The sequence below is a fragment of the Lingula anatina genome, chromosome 2 (genome assembly GCF_051362555.1).
Source record: "Lingula anatina isolate TDL-2025a chromosome 2, LinAna3.0, whole genome shotgun sequence".
NCBI classification, from domain to species: Eukaryota; Metazoa; Brachiopoda; class Lingulata; order Lingulida; family Lingulidae; genus Lingula; species Lingula anatina.
Genome location: NC_141768.1, coordinates 44074954 through 44099478, shown reverse-complemented (window position 1 = coordinate 44099478; position 24525 = coordinate 44074954). Strand labels below are relative to the sequence as shown.

The 24525-nt window shown below is 37.1% G+C and overlaps 3 protein-coding genes across 3 annotated transcripts; all 3 read right to left on the bottom strand.

Annotated features, from left to right (window-relative positions):
• Positions 1–4650: 4650 nt before the first annotated feature.
• Positions 4651–11073, bottom strand: LOC106172306 (uridylate-specific endoribonuclease C-like). Its single transcript, XM_087004392.1, has 8 exons — positions 11004–11073; positions 10499–10612; positions 7425–7538; positions 6799–6919; positions 6406–6608; positions 5934–6151; positions 5349–5498; positions 4651–5072 (listed from the first exon to the last, which is right to left on the bottom strand). The coding sequence occupies exons 1-8, from the start codon at positions 11071–11073 to the stop codon at positions 4992–4994; spliced, it is 1071 nt and encodes a 356-aa protein (XP_086860518.1). The 3' UTR covers positions 4651–4991.
• A 1605-nt stretch (positions 11074–12678) lies between these two features.
• On the bottom strand, positions 12679–16688 carry LOC106172326 (uridylate-specific endoribonuclease C-like). The gene is made up of 7 exons (XM_087003240.1): positions 16525–16688; positions 16037–16150; positions 15452–15611; positions 15090–15292; positions 14614–14843; positions 13881–14030; positions 12679–13302 (listed from the first exon to the last, which is right to left on the bottom strand). The coding sequence occupies exons 1-7, from the start codon at positions 16592–16594 to the stop codon at positions 13222–13224; spliced, it is 1008 nt and encodes a 335-aa protein (XP_086859366.1). The 5' UTR covers positions 16595–16688; the 3' UTR covers positions 12679–13221.
• A 1051-nt stretch (positions 16689–17739) lies between these two features.
• On the bottom strand, positions 17740–24443 carry LOC106172322 (heterogeneous nuclear ribonucleoprotein F). Its single transcript, XM_013552969.2, has 10 exons — positions 24300–24443; positions 23874–24008; positions 23468–23623; positions 22745–22885; positions 22101–22239; positions 20443–20696; positions 19826–20112; positions 19139–19274; positions 18702–18842; positions 17740–18415 (listed from the first exon to the last, which is right to left on the bottom strand). Exons 2-10 carry the CDS (start codon positions 23974–23976, stop codon positions 18300–18302), a joined length of 1473 nt encoding a protein of 490 aa, XP_013408423.2. The 5' UTR covers positions 23977–24008; positions 24300–24443; the 3' UTR covers positions 17740–18299.
• Positions 24444–24525: the final 82 nt, after the last annotated feature.

The following is a 24525-nucleotide window of genomic DNA, read 5'->3' as shown; positions in this document are numbered from 1 at the left end:
TAATTTTAGGCACCACTGCTGGACTCCAATTTGGAGTCACTTGGATTTTATTCTCAGTGATGGTTCATGAATCCTTGCTAACATTCAAAGTAAGTCCACGTATTTCCTAAAAAGTTTGGTTTTCGTAATAGTCCTTTAAGAGATCATTACGGAAGTATAGCCATCTATGAAGGTCCATAGTGTCCGATGGCAAGAACAGATGACAGATAATTGCAATAACTGAGGTTTTGGTGGCAAAATGGAATTGTTATATTTATATTAGTTGTTTACAATTTTTGTTGTGAAATACATATATGAACCTCATGCAGACTATTTTTATCCCTAAAACATGGATGTGACCCAAGGTTCTTTAAGCCCCAATCTATCATATCTACTGTTAATAGCATACCCGGATAGCGTTTAAGTTCCTAGTGAAAAATAAATATACTCCAGCCGTTTTGGATATTGATACTGCTACTTTAATATTATGTGGCGGTGCTTTCGCATAACCACCATAATGCGTAATGCACTCTTTTTAACTGCAATTGCCTACTGTATGAAAGTTAGACAGACGTTGATTTTTAAAGCATATGTACGAGCAGAATATACAAATAAAGACAACAGACAAACTCACCCAAAAAGGTATGTATTGTCCCACACTTGTCCCAAAATATGGTATCTATTTACCTATTATCGTTTCCTGTCAATATCACCTCAATCAAATTCATCTTGAGAGTTAAAGAGGTTAAAAATAAATTGATGACTGCATTGACCCATATTCACTCATTCTCAATATGCATTGATGCTAATAAGTTAAGCAACACTTTCTTATTTCTTAATTTTCTCGGCAACCAAACATTTTATTGTGGCAAACTTTGTACAGAGCAGATGTTTGCAGATGGTCAGTTATGAGCCCGGAGAGGTCCAAACCAAATGCAAGTGTTTCAGGACGATTTTGTTCTCCCACGTGTGTAGGGTGCCGGAAGGTTTGTCTGGGTCGGTGTCTCACATGATGAAAAATTACCATTGTACGTTATTCATAGGAGGTTTCATCAGTGAATGATACAGAGAAGAAATCCTGTTGGGGCGCATACAATGAGGCAAATCCAGCCAGAAACACTTCTGTAGTGCAGGACAATGCGCCCGTCCATGAAGCAAGACGTGCTGCAACATCATGGTATCCCCAATATGGATTGTCCTGCATACACATTTTACGCCAGATCTCAGTGTATTAGAACATGCTTGGGATATTATTGGCAGAGCAGTAAATGAGAGACAACCTCCAGTAGGATATGAGAGCTCTAGCAGGCAGTAATTGAGGAATGGAAAAGACTCCCAATGCAAGATTTACAGAATTTGGTGGCAAGTTGCAATACACAATGTCAAGCCATCATTCAAAACCAGTCAAAACCAGGGAGGACGCGCTTGATATCCTGCATAATTAGACGATTACTCTTCTGTTATCCACATTCTTCTTTTATAATGCAAAATCAATTACAGGCAAGGAGACAGAGTAAGTTGGACGGTGAATCAAGAAAAATGTTTTATTTTATCAATTTTTAAATTTTTAAATATGGTGTGCTGTATGCTTGGCTGCAATTACTTTAGTGATGACGGACCACAGAGTTTTTTTCAAACGAGCAATTATAATATGTGAAATAGGCACGTTATACAGTGGCGGATTTAGAGGGGGGGGGGGGGGTCAGGGGGGTCCCCCCCTTTCTGCTTCTGAAAAGAAATCACACTAATTGTCCCCTCTTGGAATTACAATTTTGACTAGCTGATTTATAGTTCTAAACCGTACCAAATGGCTTCGTTTGCCCTCTAAAATACCAAGGGACCGTGTTGGCTTTGCATCTGCGGACCCCCCCCCCCCCTTCAAATATTCCTGGATCCGCCCCTGGAATCCCATTGACAATAAATAAAAACAAAGACTTAAAAGCATGATGAAATGTTCCTTGTTGAAAAAGTCTTTTGCATTGGTAAGCACAATCGTATAAAAAAGTCAATCCGTTAATTACCGTCTACAATTTTGAAAATCAGCTGGAACTCGTTGAAAATACAAGAAAAATATAAACCTCACCTTCGTTAGCACTTGCGTTTATAAGCAATGACAGTAATATGAGTGAAACATGTCTTCTCAAAGTTCCCATGTTCGATCAGTTTCTGTGTGTCAAAAACTACGCATCCCGTGAACGATATTGATTAATATAAGAGCATTCGTGGTAAATATGAGGTTTGCGTACCTTTTAGACCGGAATAATTCTTATAAATCTTATAATTTATTAATTCTCAATGAAAAATGAATGACGTTGAATATTTAAATTTTCTATTTATTTTATTAATTTATCTATTTATTATTTAACTTATTATTTCGGGACGCATTTAAGTGCAGGTTTTTCTAACCACCACCCAGATAGCATGCATGCGTTGGGCCAGCGTAGGGGAATGATTGGTTTATTGGCACATAGTTGGTGTTGGCAGTAATACGCTGGCCCAAAGTTGGCCCAACCACATCATTATATGCATAACGTAACGTGTTGGGCCAAAATATGCAATAAACAACCCAATAATTAATTAAATTGTTTCTGTTTACAACTGAGAAGCACACGTGTTTATCTATTGATCAGTCACATACGATTATTAGGCTTAAAGAAATATATATATTTTTTTATATGAAGAGTTTTCAAAATGACTTTTAAATTCATTGAGTTTAAATAAGTTTTCTGCTTTAATTTATCCTCCAAGCTATAAACACTCATATATAGTACAAGTACTTCACCTATAAAAAAGAACTGAATGAACAGATTTATATTTTTAAATAAAGCTGTGAAAACATTATATTTATTATTTATTTATTATACATTATTATTATTATTATTATTATTATTATTATTGAAATTAGACAAATGATTGAATTCTTATTATAATGTACAACTGCATAATATATAAATTTAAAATTTTATAGATAGCATCAATTGTAGCCGGACTTGTGATTAAAATAAACTTGTAACTTTCAATAGACCAAATTCATTTCAAGGCAGATGTTTATCTTTACTGTCAGTTTGGTATTAACAGTTTGCTTACATCTTGCTCAATCAGGTCAAATAACTATACAAAGCACAGTTTAAGCGGGCATTACACATTTCCGTTTCAAAAATCTAAGCCAGAAGGTCAAGAATGTTCTAAAAGACCATTCCCACAAATATTTAGATCGATTTATCCCCCTGGGGAGTCTCACTAGATTGCTGTCGTCTTAAATGTCTGACCCGCCTACTAAAAGCTGTAAGATGGTAATTAACTTTTGTGCACGCTCGGCTCCAGGAAGCTAACGGCAATTTTGCGTGAACCCCCAGGGAGTTAGGTCGACCCAGATGGATCGATCTAAATCTGTGAGAACCCAGTCTAAGGGAGAGGCAAGAAATCTGAAAACATTGATTTTTGGATTGAAAAAGAATATATCTTTTGTAAAATAAGGAAGAAAAATAAAGAGATAAAGAGACATGTTGATTTTTGAAGCGTTTGACCTACATATACATGATATATATAGATTCCTACTATTTTGGGGGTCATTTTGATATTGTTTTGGTGATAGAAGGTGATTTGAAGGGACAAAGAGGGTGTTTTAAGTGACTTCTCAAGATATATGTGTGTGAACGCTGCAAAACCATGGATATTGATAACCCGTATTCAAATATAACTATTAAAATGCAATTTTTTGTTATGTACCATCGATATTGGACTAGATTATGAGCAAAATACTCATTTTTACCATTATGGAGGCCATCGGTGGCCATTTCATCCCTCAAATCCAAGTTGGCCGTCAGATACCATTCTGAAATTGGGCATAATTCGCCATTTGGAAACTATATGTATTGCATCTTTGTAAATGAGCAATACTCCGTTTTATATTATTTTCTAGTGCAGAATACATTTTGATATTATCTGTTTCGTAAAATGTGAGTGCAAACTATTTTAAGCCTCCAATATCAATATACATGTAGGCTTAAGTTGTCACATAGACTTACATGCATCTAATTAGTACAATATGTTTCACATCTTAAAGACCTTGAAACAAGTGTAAGAGACCAAAATGGCTAAATTAAAGGCAAAGAACACATACTTGGTGCTTTGGAGTCATTTGGTAGCCGTTTGATCCTCAAATCCAAGAAGATGTACTAAAATTTACTCTTTTTGCAAGTCGAACACCAAATATACCAGTCTTTTCAAGAATGAGGTGTACGATTGAAAGTCTCGCTGTCTAAATTTGACAAGTCAGCCAAGTGGATTGCCCTCTCTCTCTCATTTCACGTTTTACTGATCATGAACAGTGCTGAGAGATGTAGTATCTTCTATCCAGTGCCATTGCTTCATGATTTAGAAAAGTAAAAAGTAAAATGATTTCCTGTAAGGTACTCCAAAAACTGCAAAATTCAAAGTTTGTGCCAATTTTTTTAATAACAGCAAATGTCTGCAGGAACCAAATATACTTGGCCTTAGTCTGCAGGCCCGTAGCCAGGGGGGGTTCGGGGGGTTCGATAGAACCTCCCCTTTTGCTGGGAAAAGGTCCACTTTGGGTAAAATTTGATCTAGGTACATGGCGTTTTTATGGGAAAAGGTCCACTTTTTCAGATAAAGAACCCCCCTTTTGAAATTGCTGGCTACGGGCCTGGTCTGTTTCATAAAATATACGTGTGAAGATTGCAACCAGATACAAGTGAACATTAGAATTGCCATAACATTTATGGTGCTATAATTCAGTTAGATTTCAACATGTGTGATTGTTATTGACCATGAATCAGTTTACATATTATAAATATAACTATTAACTATGAACTCAAATTTGAATGGTATTTAATATTTGGTGCCGTGTTGTGTTTTAACACAGATAAATGTCTAAAATACAGATTGAAAACTTTCACAGTGAAGGCGGTTGATAAAATTTCCAGCCAATTTACACACAAACAGTTGAAATCAAAAGGACCAAAAATAGACAAATCTTCACGATTCTATTATATAACGGGGTAGGAGGTGGCAATCTGGAGGCCTGATTTGTGTGCAACGTCATAGGTTTGAATGGGTACAGACTTCCCCTGAAATGAAAAAAAAAAATAAGATAACTGTATATAACACGCAGGTGCCGACAATACACGGTATGACTTGCCGTTAATTTTAAATTGCTGAGACCAACAATGGAAAAGAGCTTATATCGCATCCCTAACCGCTGCTTTATAAAAAAATGTATGAAAATAAAATAAAAAGAACTTCAATTGAAATGACAAAAGAATCAAATTAAGCTACATAAAAAATAGCTGAGCAATTAATACACTGCTATTCGGGAAAATCTGTCGTCCATGAGGTCCGCTTACGGCTAGTTTGATAGGACAGCGGCTGTTAGTCCTGGCCAGCGCGCACACAGTGTATACAGCCATGTCGTACTCAGGAGAGGTCCCTAGAAAGAAACTAGACTGGGGCTTACTCTTCCCGAACCACTCCAGGCGGACTTTGAGAACTTGGGGCTGGAAAATGAAATCAAACAGATGGAGTTATACCCGGCTATTTGTTATTCATGCTTTATTGTCGTTCACTCAGCGATCCATCTATCTCTCTTGTTTCAAAATTATCACATTATACACTAACAAAGGTAATACAGTGGAGAAGAGAAGTAGTAAATGTTAATTTAACCACACCCTAGGTTTCGTTAACTGCCTGTTTCAACCGAAAATCTCATCCATATGGTTTATTCTTGTGTGGAAACAGTCCGAAAAAAAGAGACATTCACAATTAACCCCCATTGAATACAATAAGCCCTCTTGTACAGTAGTAAACAAAATGTGACGATTGCGCAGAAGTTGTCGGAATTGTGAAAACATTTGGTTTACCAGAAAGAATAAACTGGCCTTCAACACACGAGCAAGAACCCGTATTGCTTAATACCCTACCGATGTTTGCACTGACGAACGGAATCCTTTGTACGTTAAGCTACCCGCTTTCTCCAGCTGATAAAACCGGAACCAGTTGTGAAACCCGGTGACCGACGAGGTCTTTAACTCCCCGACCATCACGTGCTCGAAGCCGCTACTGTCCACGGGGCCGAAGGATGACCGCGGGTATAGCTGGAACCACAGGTCATCGAGAAGACCACGGTACGCAGAATCAGAACTGGCGTATCCTTTGATAGGTAAAAACTTGTTCTTAAATAGAGGATTTTTTTAGTCGAAAATTTCTGTTCTTCAATAGAGGTCGTTATAGAGATCTGTTCAAATGCTTTTTTGTTTTATTTTTACATTTGCAGTTTTAAAGAGACTGTTGTTCTGTGATTGTTTTGATGAAGAGTGGAGTTTGTATCGTACGCTTAACAGGGATTGTAATGCAGAATGATCGTATTCGTTGGTATTTTGTCCCTAAATATCTGTATGTATTTACCTTTTTGCTTCAGGAAAGTTTTCAGTGTCACCATAACGGGCGTGGTCAAAATATAATCCAGATACTGGTCAATCTCGGAGAGCTCGTCACTGCTGAGGGTTTCTAACTGACCAGTATACGGGTTGTAGTTGTCAAGAAGGGAAAGAAACAGTGAGTAAGATGGGTTCTGCAGTAGCGACGCCTCGTTCACATAGTAGAACAACCTGTGTCAAAAAGAGATGGTAATGTTTTAGTAGTTCGTCCATTCTTGTTTGTACTTTCGTCTAAAAAAACAACAGGGAGAGAGAAAAAGAGGGGGGTTAGAGAGAGAGAGAAAGAGAGAGAGAGAGAGAACGTTACAAGTGTATGTGTGTGTGCATGTGTGTATGAGAAATAATGTGTAAGTGAAATTACTGTACTCCGAGGTCCTCCAGAATGACGTCACTTGAAGCAGCTTTGTTGGAGTCTACGTCATACAGTTCCTCGGCAAGTTGTGACAGCTCGTCATCAGTGATTAAGACAGGACAATGCCGGTCTGAAGGGAAACAATTAATAGACTACATTTCAAGCAAAGAGGTATATTATGGGCGCTAAATAAACTTCACGATACGATTTTCGACAGTTTCCCTCTTTTCCCATTGTATATTTTACTTTGTTTACATATTCAGTCACAACACTGTATTCAATTGCAGTTTTAGATAAAAGTATGAATTATAATGGTCCCGCCATTAACAGGAGAAGACGAAATTGCATTCCTTTTTGCGTTCAGCAGACAAAATTACCACGTTGTACTTACATTATATTTTTTCAAATAGTCCTCCTATGTTTTACTAAATGCGTTCACCCCCATTACACCCATTGTACCCCATAGAAGATGTGCTACCCAAAACTATCCCCCCTCACTCCCGGTGTAACATGAATGCAAGTCCAGGCTCCCGTATGATTAGTACAGGTTAGGGTTAGCTGGAATATTGGGATTAGTTTATAGGAGGAATGTCACCCGTACAAAGTAATGGGAAGCGGACTTCCATTCCTGTTACACTCAATATTGCACCCACACAGGCAGCACTCCACATAGTCTTCACAGCATTCGTCGTTACACTGACAGGAGCGGGTACGGTCTAGCAGAGCACCGCAGCGGCCGTTACAGCGCTCTGAAACAAAAAAACATACAAAATCCTAAAATATGTCGTGAATGAAAACAGAAGAGTCCACTACAGAGTCTCAAAATAACAACATTTATTATTTTTTTTTTTCATTTTTACCTGCCGAGCAGCTGAGCAGGTCTATAGGTCGCTGTTTTCATCTTCTTCTAACATTTTGGAAACCGGAACCATTACGCCGCAGTTTTTTTTTCCTATTCTTAAGCTTGTTTAATACGGGTTTAATTCTCGCAAATGTACAATAACATAGTTGTATCGCTAAAAATGATTGCGATTGCACATGAATGAGTAGATTTTTAATTTTTTTTAAAATTGTCTTTAAAATCATTTCACCGGGAATCTCAGTGGCGGATTTGGAGGGGGAGGTCAGGGGGTCCTGACCCCCTTCGATTTCAGGTCCCCTCTTGTAATTAGAATTTTGACTAGCTGAATCATAGTTCTAAACCGTACCAAATGGCACCGTTCAGCAGGTCCCGAATAATCCTGTATCCGCCTCTGCACATTTTTCAGGGAAAAGGGAGAGTAAGTAGAACGGGAGGAGGGTGACGTGCCCTCTGTGCCCCCTTTCCAGACCCTGCGTTTCTGCGCAGAATTGGGGGAAATTTATAATTAGTTTCTATGGCTGTATTCCCAGAGCTTTTAGATCGATCTATCCCTGCGGGGAGTCTCACTAGATTACTGTCAGATAATCCGGCTTAAATGTCCGTCCCGCCTACTACAAGCTGTAAGGGGGTAATTAACTTTCGTGTCCGCTCGGCTGACAGCTATTTAGCGTGAACCCCCAGGGAGTTAGGTCGATCTAAAGTAGATCGATCTAATCTCTGGAAATGGGGTCTAAGTGAACATGTATTTGATAACCTGGGCTACCGAATCAGCCATATCGACCAGCAAAAAGTATCCTTTTCACAGGTGTAGACAGGGTATGTTGATGCTACAGTGCAAAGGAAAATGGGAATGAAGAATAATATTTCTACTGATAACCTACAATCTAAATGTAGTAACCATTCCAATAACGTATTCAATTCCTTTGTTCATTCTAACGTTTCGTTCATTTTGACAGTTTAAAAGGATAAACATGGTTGATACCATTGTCATTTTTAAAAACTTCTGTTCGTATAAATACAGATGTTGCACTGATTTGGTGGATTTAGGTAGCTTTTGCCAAAGTAACAGTCTGGTGTTCAAATGGAATCTGTGGTAAATTTCCATGGACGAATATGGCTGCCGTTGCCCAAGTATCCAGCAAAATTAAAACCTTCTTGAAAAAAAAAAACATCAAACCTTCTTAATCAAATTTCATCAAAGAAAATTTAGGCGCTATATATTCTGTTTAAAAGGATAGCAACTGTTCCTTTTTGAAACAAAAAAGGGTTTTCTGAGGTAAATGACGAATTTCCAATACTGACCAATCGTTCATGAATCCTTGCTAACATTCAAAGTAAGTCCACGTATTTCCTAAAAAGTTTGGTTTTTGTAATAGTCCTTTAAGAGATCATTACGGAGGTACAGCCATCTATGAAGGTCTATAGTGTCTGATGTCAAGTAAGGAATACAGATAATTGCAATAACCGAGGCTTTGGTGGCAAAGTTGAATTTTTTTTTATTAGTTGTTTACAATTATTGTTGTGAAATACATATATGAACCTCATGCAGACAATTGTTATCCCCTAAAACATGGATGTGACCCAAGGTTCTTTAAGCCGCTATCTATCATATCTACTGTTAAAAGCATACCCGGATAGCGTTTAAGTTCCTAGTGAAAAATAAATATACTCCAGCCGTTTTGGATATTGGTACTGGTACTTTAATATTATGCGGCGGAGTTTTAGCATAACCACCATATTGCAGGAAATTAATTGTATTGCATTAAAAAAAGCACAATCTTTTAACTGCAATTGCCTACCGTATGAAAATTAGACAGACGTTGATTTTTAAAGTATATGTACGAGCATAATATACAAATAAAGACAACAGACAAACTCACCAAAAAAGGTATGTATTGTCCCACACTTGTCCCAAATATCTATTTTCATATTATCGTTTCCTGTCAATATCACCTCAATCAAATTCATCTTGAGAGTTAAGGAGGTTAAAAATAAATTGATGATTGCATTGACCCATATTCACTCATCTAATAAGTTAAGCAACACTTTCTTATTTCTTAATTTTCTCGGCAACCAAGCATTTTATTGTGGCAAATTATGTACAGAGCAGTTGTTTGCAGATGGTCAGTTATGAGTTCGGAGAGGTCCAAACCAATTGAAAGCGTTTCAGGACGATTTTGTTCTCCCACGTGTGTAGGGTGCCGTAAGGTTTGTCTGGGTCGGTGTCTCACATGATGAAAAATCACCACTGTACGTCATTCAAGGGATGTTTCATTAGTGAACGATACAGAGAAGAATTCCTGTTGGGGCGCATATATTTAGGCAAATCCAGCCACAAACACTTCTTTAGAGCAGGACAATGCGCCCATCAATGAAGCAAGACGCGCTGCAACATCATGGTATCCTCAATATGGGGGGGGGGGGGGGGGAGGGGGTCGGATCGGCTTTGCATCTGTGGACCCCCTCCCCCCTTCAAATATTCCTGGATCCGCCCCTCGAATCCCATTGGCAATAAATAAAAACGAAGACTTAAAAGCATGATGAAATGTTCCTTGTTGAAAAAGAGCCACAATTGAATAAAAAAGTCACACAGTGATTACCGTCTAAAATTTTGAAGATCAGAATATGGCATTCTTTTATGTGTTCAGCAGACAAAATTACCACTTTATATGGTCATTTTATTTTCAAGAAAATATAGTCGTCCTTTGTTTAACCAAACGCGTTAATGTGTTCACCTCTCCCATTGCACCGTATAGAAGTTGTGCTACCCGAAACTTCCCCCTCCCCACCCCTCCAACACACACACACACACACACACACACACACTCCCGGTTCAATTGCACCCACCCAGGCAGCAGTCCTCATAATCTTCGCAGCAGTCACCGTATCTCTGACAGGCACTGTTACACTGACAGGAGCGGGCACGGTCTAGTAAAGCACCGCAGCGGCCGTCACAGAGCTCTGGAACCAACAAACTTAAACAATTCCCTAAAATATATCATGGATGGAAACAAGAGAGTCCACTGCAGTCTCAAAAGAACAATGTTTATTTATAATTCAAACCTGCGGCGCAGCTGAACAAGTCTACAGGTCGTTGATTTTATGCAAGGTTTATTTTTTGCAAATGAACAATAACATAGTTGTATCGCTAAAATAATTGCCATTGCACGTGAATTTAAGAGGTGTTTTTGTTGAGAGATACTTGCAGTATATTTTTAATTTTTGTAAATATTGTTTTTAAAATCATGTCATCGTGAATACCATAGACATTAAATAAAAACGAAGACTAAAAAGCATTTACATTGGTTAGCACAATCGTATAAAAAAGTCACCGTTAATTAATAAACCTCACCTTCGTTAGCACTTGCGTTTATAAGCAACGACAGTAATATGAGAGAAACAAGTCTTCTCAAAGGTCCCATGCTGGATCGGTTTCTGTGTGTCAATAACTACGCATCCCGTGAACAATATTAATTAATATAAGGGCATTCTTGGTAAATATGAGGTTTGCGGGTCTTTCAGACTGGAATAATTCTATCTTATAATTTCTTAATCCTCAATGAAAAATGAATGGCGTTGAATAATTAAATTTTCTATTCATTTTATTAATTAATTTATTTATTATATAATTTATTATTCCGGGACGCATTTAAGTGAATGTTTTTCTAACCACTACCCAGATTGCATGCATACGTTGGGCCAACGTAGGGGAATGGTTGGTTTGTTGGCACGTAGTTGGTGTTGGCAGTAATACGTTGGCCCAACGTTGGCCCAACCACATCATTTTATGCGTAACATAACTGCAATAAACAACCCAATAGTTAATTAAAGTGTTTCTGTTCACAACTGAGAAGCACATGTGCTTATATATCGATCAGTTACTTACAATTTTTAGGCTTAAAAGAAAAATATATAATTTTTTTTATTAAGAGTTTGTCAAAATGATTTTTAGTTTTCTGCTTTAATTTATCCTCCAAGCTATAAAAAAGGACTGAATGAACAGATTTATATTTTTAAATAATGCTGTGAAAACATTACATTTATTATTGTTGCTGTTATTCTTTGCTGTTATTCTTCTTCTTATTATTATTGATCAGTTACTTACAATTTTTAGGCTTAAAAGAAAAATATATAATTTTTTTATTAAGAGTTTGTGAAAATGATTTTTAGTTTTCTGCTTTAATTTATCCTCCAAGCTATAAAAAAGGCTTGTTTGAAGCGTTTGACCTACATATACATGATATATATCGATTCCTACTATTTTGGGTGTGCAAAAGTCATTTTGATCTTGTTTTGGTGATAGAAGGTGATTTGAAGGGACAAAGAGGGTGAGAGGGTGTTTTAGGTGACTTCCAAGATATATGTGTGTGAACGCTGCAAAACCATGGCTATTGATAACCCGTATTCAAGTATAACTAAATGCAATTTTTCGTTATGTACCATCGATATTGGACTAAATTATGAGCAAAATACTCATTTTTACCATTATGGAGGCCATCGGTGGCCATTTTATCCCTAAAATCCAAGATGGCCGCCAGATAACATTCTGAAATTGGGCATAATTCGCTATTTTGAAACTATTATTACATCTTTGTTTTAACATGAGCAATACGCCGTTTATATTATTTTCTAGAGCAGAATACATTTTGATATCATCTGTTTCGTAAAATATGAGTGCAAAGTATTTTAAGCCTCCAAAATCAATATACATGTAGGCTACAGTTGTCACAAAGACTTGCATGCGTCAAGTAGTCTAATTAGTACAATATGTTTCATAACATCTGAAAGACCTTGAAACAATTGTAAGAGACCAAAATGGCTTAATTGAGGATAAAAAACACATACTTGGTGCTTTGGAGTCAACTGATAGCCATTTTGATTCTCAAATCCAAGAAGATGTACTAAAATTTACTCTTTTCGCAAGTCGAACACTAAATATACCAGTCTTTTGAAGGATGAGGTGTACGATTGAAAGTCTGGATGTCTAAATTTGACAAGTCATTGACCTCTCTCTGATTTCACGTTCTACTCAATACTGATCATGAACAGTGTAGAGAGGTGTAGTATCTTCTATCTAGTGCCATTGCTTCATGATTTAGAAAAGTAAAAAGTAAAATGATTTCCTGTAAGGTACTCCAAAACCTGCAAAATTCAAAGTTTGTGCCAAATTTGTTAATAACAGCAAATGTCTGCAGGAACCAAATTTAGGCCTACTTGGGCGTAGTTTGTTTCATAAAATGTACGCGTGAAGATTGCAACTAGATACAAGTGAACACTGGAATTGCCATAACATTTATGGTGCTATAATTCAGTTAGATTTCAATATTTGTGATTGTTATTGACCACGAATCAGTTTACATATTATAAATATAACTTTTAACTATGTACTGAAATTTGAATGGTGTTTAATTTTTGGTGTTGTGTTGTTGTGTTTTAAGACAGATAAAAGTCTAAAATAAAGATTGAAATCTTTCACAGTGAAGGCGATTAATAATATTTCTGATTTACTGATTTAGATACAGTCTAACGAAATCAAACGGACCAAAAATCGACAAATCTTCACGATTCTATTATATAGCGGGGTAGGAGGTGGCAATCTGGAGGCCTGATTTGTGTCCAACGTCATAGGTTTGGATGGGTACAGACTTCCCCTGAAATAAAAAAAAAATAATAAGATAACTGTATATAACACGTAGGTGCCGACAATACATGGTATGACTTGCCGTTATTTTTAAATTGCTGAGACCAACAGAGCGATGAAGTTAGTGTCTAGTTTCTAGTTTCCAGTTTCGTTTTTCAAGAAACTAGTGCCTCTCCCTCTGCCCACCCCTGTTTTGAAAAACGACACTAGTTTCTGGATGCCAGAATCGTTTTTCGAAAAACCACACTAGTTTCTGGATGCCAGAATCGTTTTTGAAAAACGACACTAGTTTCTGGTTGCAAGAATCGTTTTTGAAAAACGACACTAGTTTCTGGTTGCCAGGTTCGTTTTTGAAAAACGAAACTGGAAACTAGAAACTAGACACTAACTTCAGCGCTCTGAGACCAACAGTGGAAAAGAGCTTATATCGCATCCCTAACCGCTGTTTTATAAAAAAAAGTAAATGAAAATAAAATAAAAATAACTTCAATTGAAATGACAAAAGAATCAAATTGAGCTTCATAAAAATAACTGAGTAATTAATACACTGGGATTCGTGAAAATCTGTTGTCCATTAGGTCCACTTACGGCTAGTATGATAGGACAGCGGCTGTTAGTCCGGGCCAGCGCGCACACAGTGTATACAGCCATGTCGTACTCAGGAGAGGTCCCTAGAAAGAAACTGGCCTGGGGCTTGCTCTTCCCGGACCACATCAGGCGGACATTGAGAACTCGGGGCTGGAAAATGAAATCAAACAGATGTGTTATACCCGGTTATTTGTTATTCATGCTTTTTTCGTTCACTCAGTGATCCATCTATCTCTCTTGTTTGTAAATATCACATTATACACTATCAAAAGTTGTGCAGTGGAGAAGAGTAGTAAATGTTAATATAACCACACCCTAGGTTTCGTTATCTGCCCGTTTCAACTGAAATCGTTTCATTCACATGGTATATTCTTGTATGGTAGCAGTCCGAAAACACGAGACATATACAATTAGCCCTTTATGAACACAATAAGCCCTCTTGTACAGTAGTAAACTAACTAAGGCTCCATTAATATTCAGAATAGGGGACTAACTAGTCCTAGGGTCAAATATGGCCGACCCACTTGAATACTCCCCCACAGGATATCTACACAGTGTCTATTAGCGGATTAGACAATAAGCTTTGTAGTGAGTCGCCATATTTGACCCTCGGACAAGTTAGTTCCCTATTTTGAATGGGGCTTAACATTACGATTGAACAGAAATTGTCGGAAATGTGGAAATTTCTGGCCTTCAACACAAGAACAAGGATCCGTACTGCTTAGTACCCTACCGTTGTTTCCACTGACGAACGGAATCCACTGTACGTTAAGCTTCCCGCTTTCTCCAACTGATAAAACTGGAACCAGTTGTGAAACCCGGTGACCGACGAGGGCTTTAACTCCCCGACCATCACGTGCTCGAAGCCGCTACTGTCCACGGGGCCGGAGGATGACCGCGGGTATAGCTGGAACCACAGGTCATCGAGAAGACCACGGAACGCAGAATCGGAACTAGTGTATCCTTAGAAATAAGTAAACTTGTTCTTAAATAGAGGATTTTTTAGTCGAAATTTTCGGTTATCCAATAGAAGTCGTTCTAGAGATCTGTTCAGATGCTTTTTCTGTATTATTTTCACATTTGCAATTTTGAAAAGACTTGTTCTGTGATTGTTTATGTAAAAAGCGAAGTTTGTATCGTACGCTTTACAGGGATTGTAATGTAGAATGGTCGTTGATATTTTGTCGCTAAATATGTGTATGTATTTACCTTTTTGCTTCAGGAAAGTTTTCAGTGCCACCATAACGGGCGTGGTCAAAATATAATCCAGATACTGGCCAATCTCGGCCAGCTCGTCACCGCTAAGAGTCTCTGACTGACCAGTATACGGGTTGTAGTTGTCAAGAAGGGAAAGGAACAGCGAGTAAGATGGGCTCTGCAGTAGCGACGCCTCGTTCACATAGTTGAACAACCTGTGTCAAAAAGAGATGGCAATGTTTTTGTAGCTCGTTCGTTCTTTTTTCGCACCTGCGTCTAAAGAAATAACAGGGAGAAGAGGAAAGAGTGGGGTAAGGGGGGGAGAGACAGAGTAGTTTACAAGTGTGTGTGTGTGTGTGTGTGTGTGAAATTACCGTGCTCCGTCTTCCTCCACAATGACGTCACTTGGAGCAGCTTTGTTGGTGTCTACGTCATACAGTTCCTCGGCAAGTTGTGACAGCTCGTCATCTGTGATTGGGACAGGGCCAGAAACCGGCGGGGGGTCGGTCCCAGTTTGAGGACTGCAATTCCCATCTGAAGGGAACCAATTTATAGACTACATTTCAAGCAAAGAAGTATATTATGGGCGCTAAATATACTACACGATATGACTTTCGTCAGTTTTTCCCCTTTTCCCAATGTAAATTTGACCTTGTTTACATATTCAGTCAAATCATTGTAGGCCTATTCAATTGCAATTTTAGATAAAAGTGGTCCCGCCATTAACAGGAGAAGACGAAATGGCATTCTTTTATGTGTTCAGCAGACAAAATTACCACTTTATATGGTCATTTAATTTAAAAGAAAAAATAGTCTTAGTTTAACCAAACGTGTTAATGCGTTCACCTCTCCCATTGCACCGTATGGAAGTTGTGCTACCCGAAACTCCCCCACCCCCTCCAACACACACACACACACACACACACACACACACACACTCCCGGTTCAATTGCACCCACCCAGGCAGCAGTCCACATAATCTTCGCAGCAGTCACCGTATCTCAGACAGGCACTGTTACACTGACAGGAGCGGGCACGGTCTAGTGATGCACCGCAGCGGCCGTCACAGAACTCTGGAACCAAAAAACATATACAATTCCCTAAAATGTGTCATGGATGAAAACAAAAGAGTCCACTACACGCTCAAAATAACAATATTTATTTAAAATTCAAACCTGCGGCGCAGCTGAACAAGTCTACAGGTCGTTTTTATTTTGTTCGAAAATGTACAATAACATAGTTGTATCGCTAAAAATGATTGCCATTGCACATGAATTTAAGAGGTATTTTGGTTGAGAAATGCTTGCAGTATATTTTTAATTTTTGTAAAAATTGTTTTTAAAATCATTTCATGGGGAATACCATAGACATTAAATAAAAACGAAGACTTAAAAGTTGGTTAGAACTCGTTTAAAATACAAGAAAAAAATAATAAAATAAACCTCACCTTCGTTAGCACATGCGTTTATAAGCAACGACAGTAATATGAGAGAAACAAGTCTTCTCAAAGTTCCCATGCTGGATCAGTTTCTGTGTGACAAAAACTACGCATTCCGTGAACCATATTGATTAATATAAGGGCATTCTTGGTAAATATGAGGTTTGCGGACCTTTTAGTCTAGAATAATTCTGTCTTATAATTTCTTAATTCTCAGTGAAAAATGAACGACGTTGAATAAATTTTCTATTTATTTTATTAATTTATCTATTTATTATTTCAGGACGCATTTTGTGTTCTGTTAGATTTTATTTTTAGATCCTTTATGAGTTTTTTGTGCTGCTGTGTTTCGTTATCTAAGCAATTTTTTTACTTCTTCAGTTATTATTATTATTTTTTTAAATTTTATTATTATTATTATTATTTTTTTTTTTTTTTGTAAACCAGTGTTTACCATTCCATCTGCCTTAATGAAGCCCGTGCTATTAACGAATACTTGAACCGAGACACGCTCATGTACTCACTTCAATAGGTTTTAGGAGAAATACACCCTCATAACTTAATTTATTGTAGCAGCGTATGTCGTTTCCACACGCTCAAAAGCGAAGGACATAGGGGGCGAATAAATGGCACAAAATGCACCGTAAAAAAGTTTTGAACCCTTTTCGTAATGTCTCTTCTCAATCTCATTCGATCTTTACTCAAAATCAAAACTGAATTAATTCTCTATCATGGTGTATTCTCGAGTCTCCCAACTATAGTTGTGGTACCTCTTAAGTATGTGACTCTGCGTAATAATAATTTTGGAGTTTTTAAGTAGCGTTTTTAAATTTTTGACCATACCATTTCTTGGAACATTTATACCGAGCAACGATGGCCATTTACAAACCTCGTTTTTCTTGAATCAAAATAGTCACAAAAACAATTATTTACTGTAATTGATGGTAAATAAATGACATCCGTCCCCTGTACCTTTAATTAAAGTGCTAACACATATGGCTTGCGATCCGTGCCATATGGCAGGCAAGAATTACAATATAATTATGGTGACTTTGAACAAATTACTTTGTGACCGAGTTAAATCAAGGGCCCTTAAAATCGGATAATCCTAAAACAAACTCGTTATGTTCCCGTTCTGAGAAACACTAGCCTGTAATTCGCGATTTTTAACCTATCCAATATTCAAAGTATAGCCAACATCTTAAAAGAACACGAGCAAGTAACTAAAAGCTAAAACATTTGATTTTATTACAAAGGCATATTGGGATGAAATTTTACAACGTCCACAATAAAATATACTTTTCTATATAACTTCATTTAGACAGACATTGCTTTTAAGTGCAATAAAGACTGTCCCAACACAACTGATACTGCTAAATAATAGAGAAATGTGACGTTTTTGGATAATCTTGAAGCTCTTACAAGACCTTTGTCACCCTTTATACTTCTCTGATAGCCACAAGTGTATGATGTTCCTTTCTCCTATAAAAAAATTCTATATATTACTTATGAGAAAGTACAAAATGTATGTCATATAATAAAAAAACAGAAAAAGAAAAAAAAAGAAAAGAATATGACAAAACGATTTTATAAATGCTACAACAGGGAAAGAAACGTTCTTTTTATTTGGGCATCCATCGCAATCCCCATCAAATGTTGAAATAATCGCCATATCCTCCCGGCTCTGAGAATGCCTCATATGAAGTTTATATTGTCTTTGAGAAGCTCCTTTCTCAGTTTATGTGGGCACATGTACAACCAGCCCGCTTGGGGCAGCCATGTTCTTAAAAAGCTGTATAGTTGGGATTCCCCATCATACTGTTCCCCATGCCCATACTGCTGCCCATGTTGTTCATGCCACCTAGGCCACTGCCCATACTGGTACTGTAGCTGCTCATACCTTGAAATAAAAGTAAACAAAATAATAAATTAATTAAGTTATAAATAAATTAATTATTACATAAAATGAAATATACATTCACGAAATATATTTCAAAGGCAGAATTGGAGATTTTACAAAAACAAATCATCGTATTATGCACACTTCCGTGTTGAATGCCACACTTATCTACATAAAGTACCATCTAATTTCAATCAAAACACATTTTACATTAAAAACACACATAAACATGGTATTTCCAAATTTTTTTCAGATTTCATAACCAGAAAGAGTTAATCTCTCCTACCTCCATCTCCAAAGCCTCCTCCCATATTGTTCATCCCCATGTTGTTGCCCATATTACTCATTCCCATGTTTCCCCCTCCGCCACCCCCTCCTTGGCGACCCTGGGGCGTGGAGTTCAGGAAGAGCTCTATGTACCGATGCTCTGAAATATTTAAGTTTAAAGCACATCAGACCTGCTAGTCTGACTGAAGCATTAAAGACCTAGACACTGCTTATGATCAAGTTTTTTAAAAATCATTATCATTTTGGGAATTGCAATGAATTTATGTACCACATTTATTACCTTTGCATCACTTCAGATTTTATTTAAAAAGTAACTAATTTTCTTAGTTTTATCTTTCACTTTCATATTTAGGGTTAAAATGAAGTTATGAACCACATTCATTACATTTACATCCATAAATTAAAAAAACTGATAACTTGAAAATAAAAGCTTACGCATGTTAGTTTTATCCTTTTTCATGGCCTCTTGACTTTCTTCATGGGTGGCAAAGTCCACATCTGCCTCCCCTGTGGCCTTTCCATTGGGTTGGAAATGAATGACCACATTCACTGGGTTTAATGGGCGGAAAAACTGAAATTAACCAATAATTCTATACCTACAGTATACACAGATAAGAAATAAGTAAACGCCCTTTAATAACTTCTTTCAAAAAGTATATAATGAAAGAAAAAATACATCCCTGAAAACAATGAGTTCGATTAAAAATTCATAAGTCCAACAACAAAATTTGCAGACAGTGAGAAACTAATCCTAACAATCACTAAAACTTTCTTAAATCCAATCTGACAAATTATTTTGAAAAATTTATGCCTTTTAAGTCGAACACCAAATATACCAGTCTTTTGTCTCAGATCAATGGCTAAAGTTGCATACAGCATAGTAATTGCAGTTTCTTACACTAACACCTCAAATTTCAGAGACATGACAGGAAAATGATAATGTTAATGTCTCAAGGTGCTGTGGATAGGATATTTAGTCAAAGACAATTGAGAATAGCACAGAGACCAGGCTTCTATTAGTTTTATCTAAATTCATCTTTCTGAAATACACCTGGAAGTGTACTGAAATTTAGAATACTTTTAAGGGTGCAAACGTGACTGTTAATGTTTTCAGCTACTCACGTCCAGAATATCTTGCTCTGTAGCTTGGAATGGCAGGCCTCTGCAGTGGACAGAGTGACCAGTCTGACTGTTGAAGTTGCTGCCCGGTGTCCCTGCACCAAAGCCACCTCCTCCTTTTCCACCAAAACCTTTGGATCCTCTGTTCATCCCCCCACTCATGCCTCCCATGCCTCCTCCCATGCCACCTCCTCGCCTATTGCGGAAATTTCCACCAAAATTTCCACCTCCATATCCGCCACCTCCACCAAAACCATTGCCGTAATCATCATAGTCATCGTCAAAAAAGCCTGTAATAACAGTAATAATAATAAGTACCACAAAAATGTATAGCTTCAGTTCCTTTTAAAGAATTCAAAATATGCCATTTTCATTTTTAAAAAGAGACACTGAATATAAGTCAATAAGCACATTTATCATAATCATAATTATAATGGTAAAGGACTTCCTTTTAAAGAAGTTAAATGCAGATTCTCAAAGAGAGAAAATAAAACTTAAGGATATAAGTGTACTTTAACCTCTGTAATCAAAACTAAACCCTTTCATCAAGTCCGATCACTATGTCAAATGCTTTTTATTCACTAATTCAACATATACTGAAAACATAAATAGTGAAATACCTTTGATGTTCCTTCCTCTTCCTCGGTTTCCATAGGAACCCATTCCACCCATGCCGCTCCCCATTCCACCGCCCATGCCGCCTCCCATGCCTCCTCCAAATCGTTCCACCCTGTCGTATGGTCCAGGTCTCCCCATACCACTGCCCATGCGGCCTCCACCGCCGCCACCCATCCGTGACATCATCTCCATTCTCTGCATCATGTTCATGGCATTTTTGGCTTCCTGTAAGCTGCTCTTAAATATCTCTATGTACCTGAAACATACATGACAGAAGGAGGTGAAAAAGGGCATTCGGAATAAAATCTGTACTCAGCTACTGGGGACATATTCTTTGACCCGATTTAATCAACTATGAGCAAGGAGGATAACTATTGACTTTTCGGATGGATGAATTCATTGCTTGACACCAGAGCTTTTTTTATTATTGCACATCTTACTGAATATCCTTGCAACTTAAGGCCACTTCCTAGAATATATCCCCTGGATATTATAAATTTCCCCGTTTTTAAATGAAAAGTTGAAAAAATACAACCCTGAGGTATGCTTTGGATTTTGGAGTTTCGTGGGTAAACAAAATAACATCAGAAAATTAAATCAATGATTGACATTATTTGGAAAGAGTAAAAATGGAATTATCTTTGGTCTTTCAGACAGGGAAAGCTACTTTGACAATTGATAGCAAAGACATGTAATTTAACTTTCGTATATATCAATCTCTCTCAACATCAACACCGGATACTTATCCTCACGTGCATCCCATAAGCCAATTTTTTACAACCAAAAAAGCTCTAATACAGTTATCACTCTTCCCAAAAGCACTCCATTCATCATTCTGTGTCACCAACAAAGCGGTAAATGCTTCTCTAGACTTTATGTTATTACACTGAGCACTTCAAAATTTCACTGCTTTTTGTCAACAGTCGGTCTTATTTGAATAACTCCAGTCAAACATTCAACCAAAAGATCATTTGCAAAACAATCAAATCACATTTTCTCATAGCCCACATCTTAATTCTTATTTTTTTCTTCATTTTTCAAAAAGAAAAAAAAAAATGGCTGAAGTAATCATGTGTTAACGAATGAGCTTTCAATAAATTTTTTTTCAAAGAAAAAAAAAAAGCTACCGGGTGATTGCAGTGCTGAAAACATCAGGTTCTTTGTATCAAATGTCTTGAATTCAGCAAAATGCTAAGTGTGCAAGTTTCAAGGTTGTGTGCCTTTCAAGATGCTAATGTGTAAAATAAAAGAAATAAAAAAAAATGTTATGCAGATGTAATCCTTAGTTGTTTTTTTTCTGATAAAAGCAAAAATATGACTGCAAGATTTATCAAAACAGACACCCCCACTCATATTTCTTCCAGACAAAAAAAAAATTGAAAAAATAAATAAATAAACAAAGCTGAAAAGTGAAGTGGAAAAAAAGGAACTCCCTGGGTGTGTTGTGGGGAGAGCAACCCCCTCTCCAGGTGGTGGTGGTGGGCATCCCCCTGGCTGGCACAGGTGTCCCTCTAAATCAACATCACCCACCATAAGATACCTCCATCTCCCCACACCTTCCTCCCACTTCATTACTGGGGCCTGGGGATACTTGACACAATTTTAACTACTGTTGCTATGATGACCGTTGGAGAGACCCATCTGTCCCCCTCCTTCCCACCTGTGCCCTATTGTTTTCTTGTGTTTTTCTAAGGCCCGCTCTGCTAAATCTGGTGACGCAAACTGGACATAAGCATCCCCCGTTGTCCTCCCCTGGCCATCTTGTGGTAGCGTTATACCATTAGGTACTATCTCCAACCCTGCGTAACCCAGACCCAATAGAATAGTGCCATTTAGCAAATCAAAGGACATGTATTTATATATATAAATATATACATACACTAGCTTTATAAACAATGTAGTAGCGACATCAATAAAACAAATAACAGAAATTATTCTCCAAATGAGACTCATTTCTTGTCCATTTCTATTACTACTGACTAAATGTGACAGCATTTGCTGTTGCTCACTAACAATTTATGGTTTCTGCACGAGTACTTATTTTAAAGTTATTATAATTCATTACTACTTACATCTCAACACTTACAACCAATGGAAATTAACCAGCAAAAGGAGGAATAGATTTCACCTCATATACATAATCTGCCATGAGGAAAAGATTCTCCTCAATTATTTTCATTGCTCACCCATTACAGCTTCTCAAATCAGTAATAAAATATATTAAAAACAATTATGTATTTGATAAAAAAAATACAAAAACATAACCAAAAACATCATATCATTTATGGTTGGCATGATTCGCACCTGTGAAAAAATGTGCTATTTCTTCCTTTGAGCATCCAAAGGGTAGTCCTCTCAGCCTAATGACGGCATCTCCTCCTACCATTTGGTTGGGACCTGCCCTCTTCACTACCCACTCCATCTCACTCTGTTTGGATCGGAACACTGCAATGAAAGTGGTTCTTCATCTTTCTCAAATCAAAGTAACAATTACAAATCTGCTTTGTTTATAATTTCATCAAATAAAGGGCTAAAACAAAAGTTTACAGTGTCCAGCCCACGTCCGCTGCATTTTATGGGGTTTTATAACTATCTTTTATTCTTAGAAAAAAACTTGCTGAAAATTCCACTAGTTACATCATCAAATAACTGATTAGAGAAATTTAAGCATCTGTTTTAAATTTATTCCTCCATTATCTACAGACTACATTTGTGTATCTATAAAAATTTATTTAGACCAAGCAGTTTCAATTGCTCTACCAGTCCCTGAGTCACAGTCTTAAGCACAGATCGAATATGTCATTTAACAGTGCACTTGTTCAATTTGCTGGCTAGGCCAGTGGCATCATACCTTCAATATTATTTCTGTTATTACATGGTGAAATTAATTTGTGTAATTAAAAGAGGAATATACTTACTTCATCTTGTGCACTTTGCTAAAACTAGCCACTTTAAATGAGTAAACATGTGATTGAGATATTATTGTATGTTTCACGGCATTAAAATTAAATAGAGAAATAGACATACCTTCAATATACCTCCTGCCCATGTGTTGGTTGTGTTTAGCCACTGCATTGGCTACGTCTTCCTCAGATGATAGCTGGATATACGCCTCTCCACTTGGCCTGCCATCTCGAGAAAATGTGAAATGAACTCCATTCTCTCCATCAGGTATATTGCAATCTGCAATCACATCAAACAAAATAGAATCTATGATGTCAGACTTTGACAGAGCTGCTTAAAAAACATGATGATTGCACATATAGTCTTAAGTATTAAGGCTAACCTTCCTCTAAAATTTGGGCAGCTATCTATGAAAAGTCCATCATGCAATCAGATTTCGAGTCCAGTGATATGATGTCCAACAGACATTACATTAAGTTAAATAGCATTCCTACAGCAGAATAATGATAGATCCCATGAAAATACATACCACTGAAAAACTTGACAATCTCCTCGGGAGTTGCAGACCACGGTAAACCACGTACACGGACAATGAACCCTTCTTCCTCGTCCTCTTTACAATCTGGATTCATTATGTTTTAACTGGATAGTGAACAGTATCTGACTGAAATAGCAAGTAACATCAATAGTGGAACTGCACATATATTTTTCACATAAAAAGTTATTTCTATGAGCAATGAAAATAAAACAGAATGATTTCCAAAATACAATGCTAATCAATGGAAAATGAGAAAGCAACATGTGAAAAGCCGAATGAAGATAGCACAGAATGTTTACACTTCTTCCACATTCCCAACAGCTGATTTCATTCACTTGTGAATCTGATAGCTCTTGCACTTGTTTTCAAGTTGATTTGCCTTTCTTAATGTTACAAAAAGCACGATTAATTACTTACCAACATCAACAATTTACCAAAATGGCGTCCACAGCGTGAGTGGGGAATGCAGGGAGTTCACAAAAGAATTGAATTTTTTTTTATTTTCTACATGTGTCGCTCTTTTGTAAGTATAGTTTCTTTTTGTTGTCATAAAGCAACATAACAACGAAAATTGGATGTAGTAAGCAACATATTTTCAATTAAATCAAACAGTTTTTTGTCAAGGTCGCTTCGAGTACTTCCG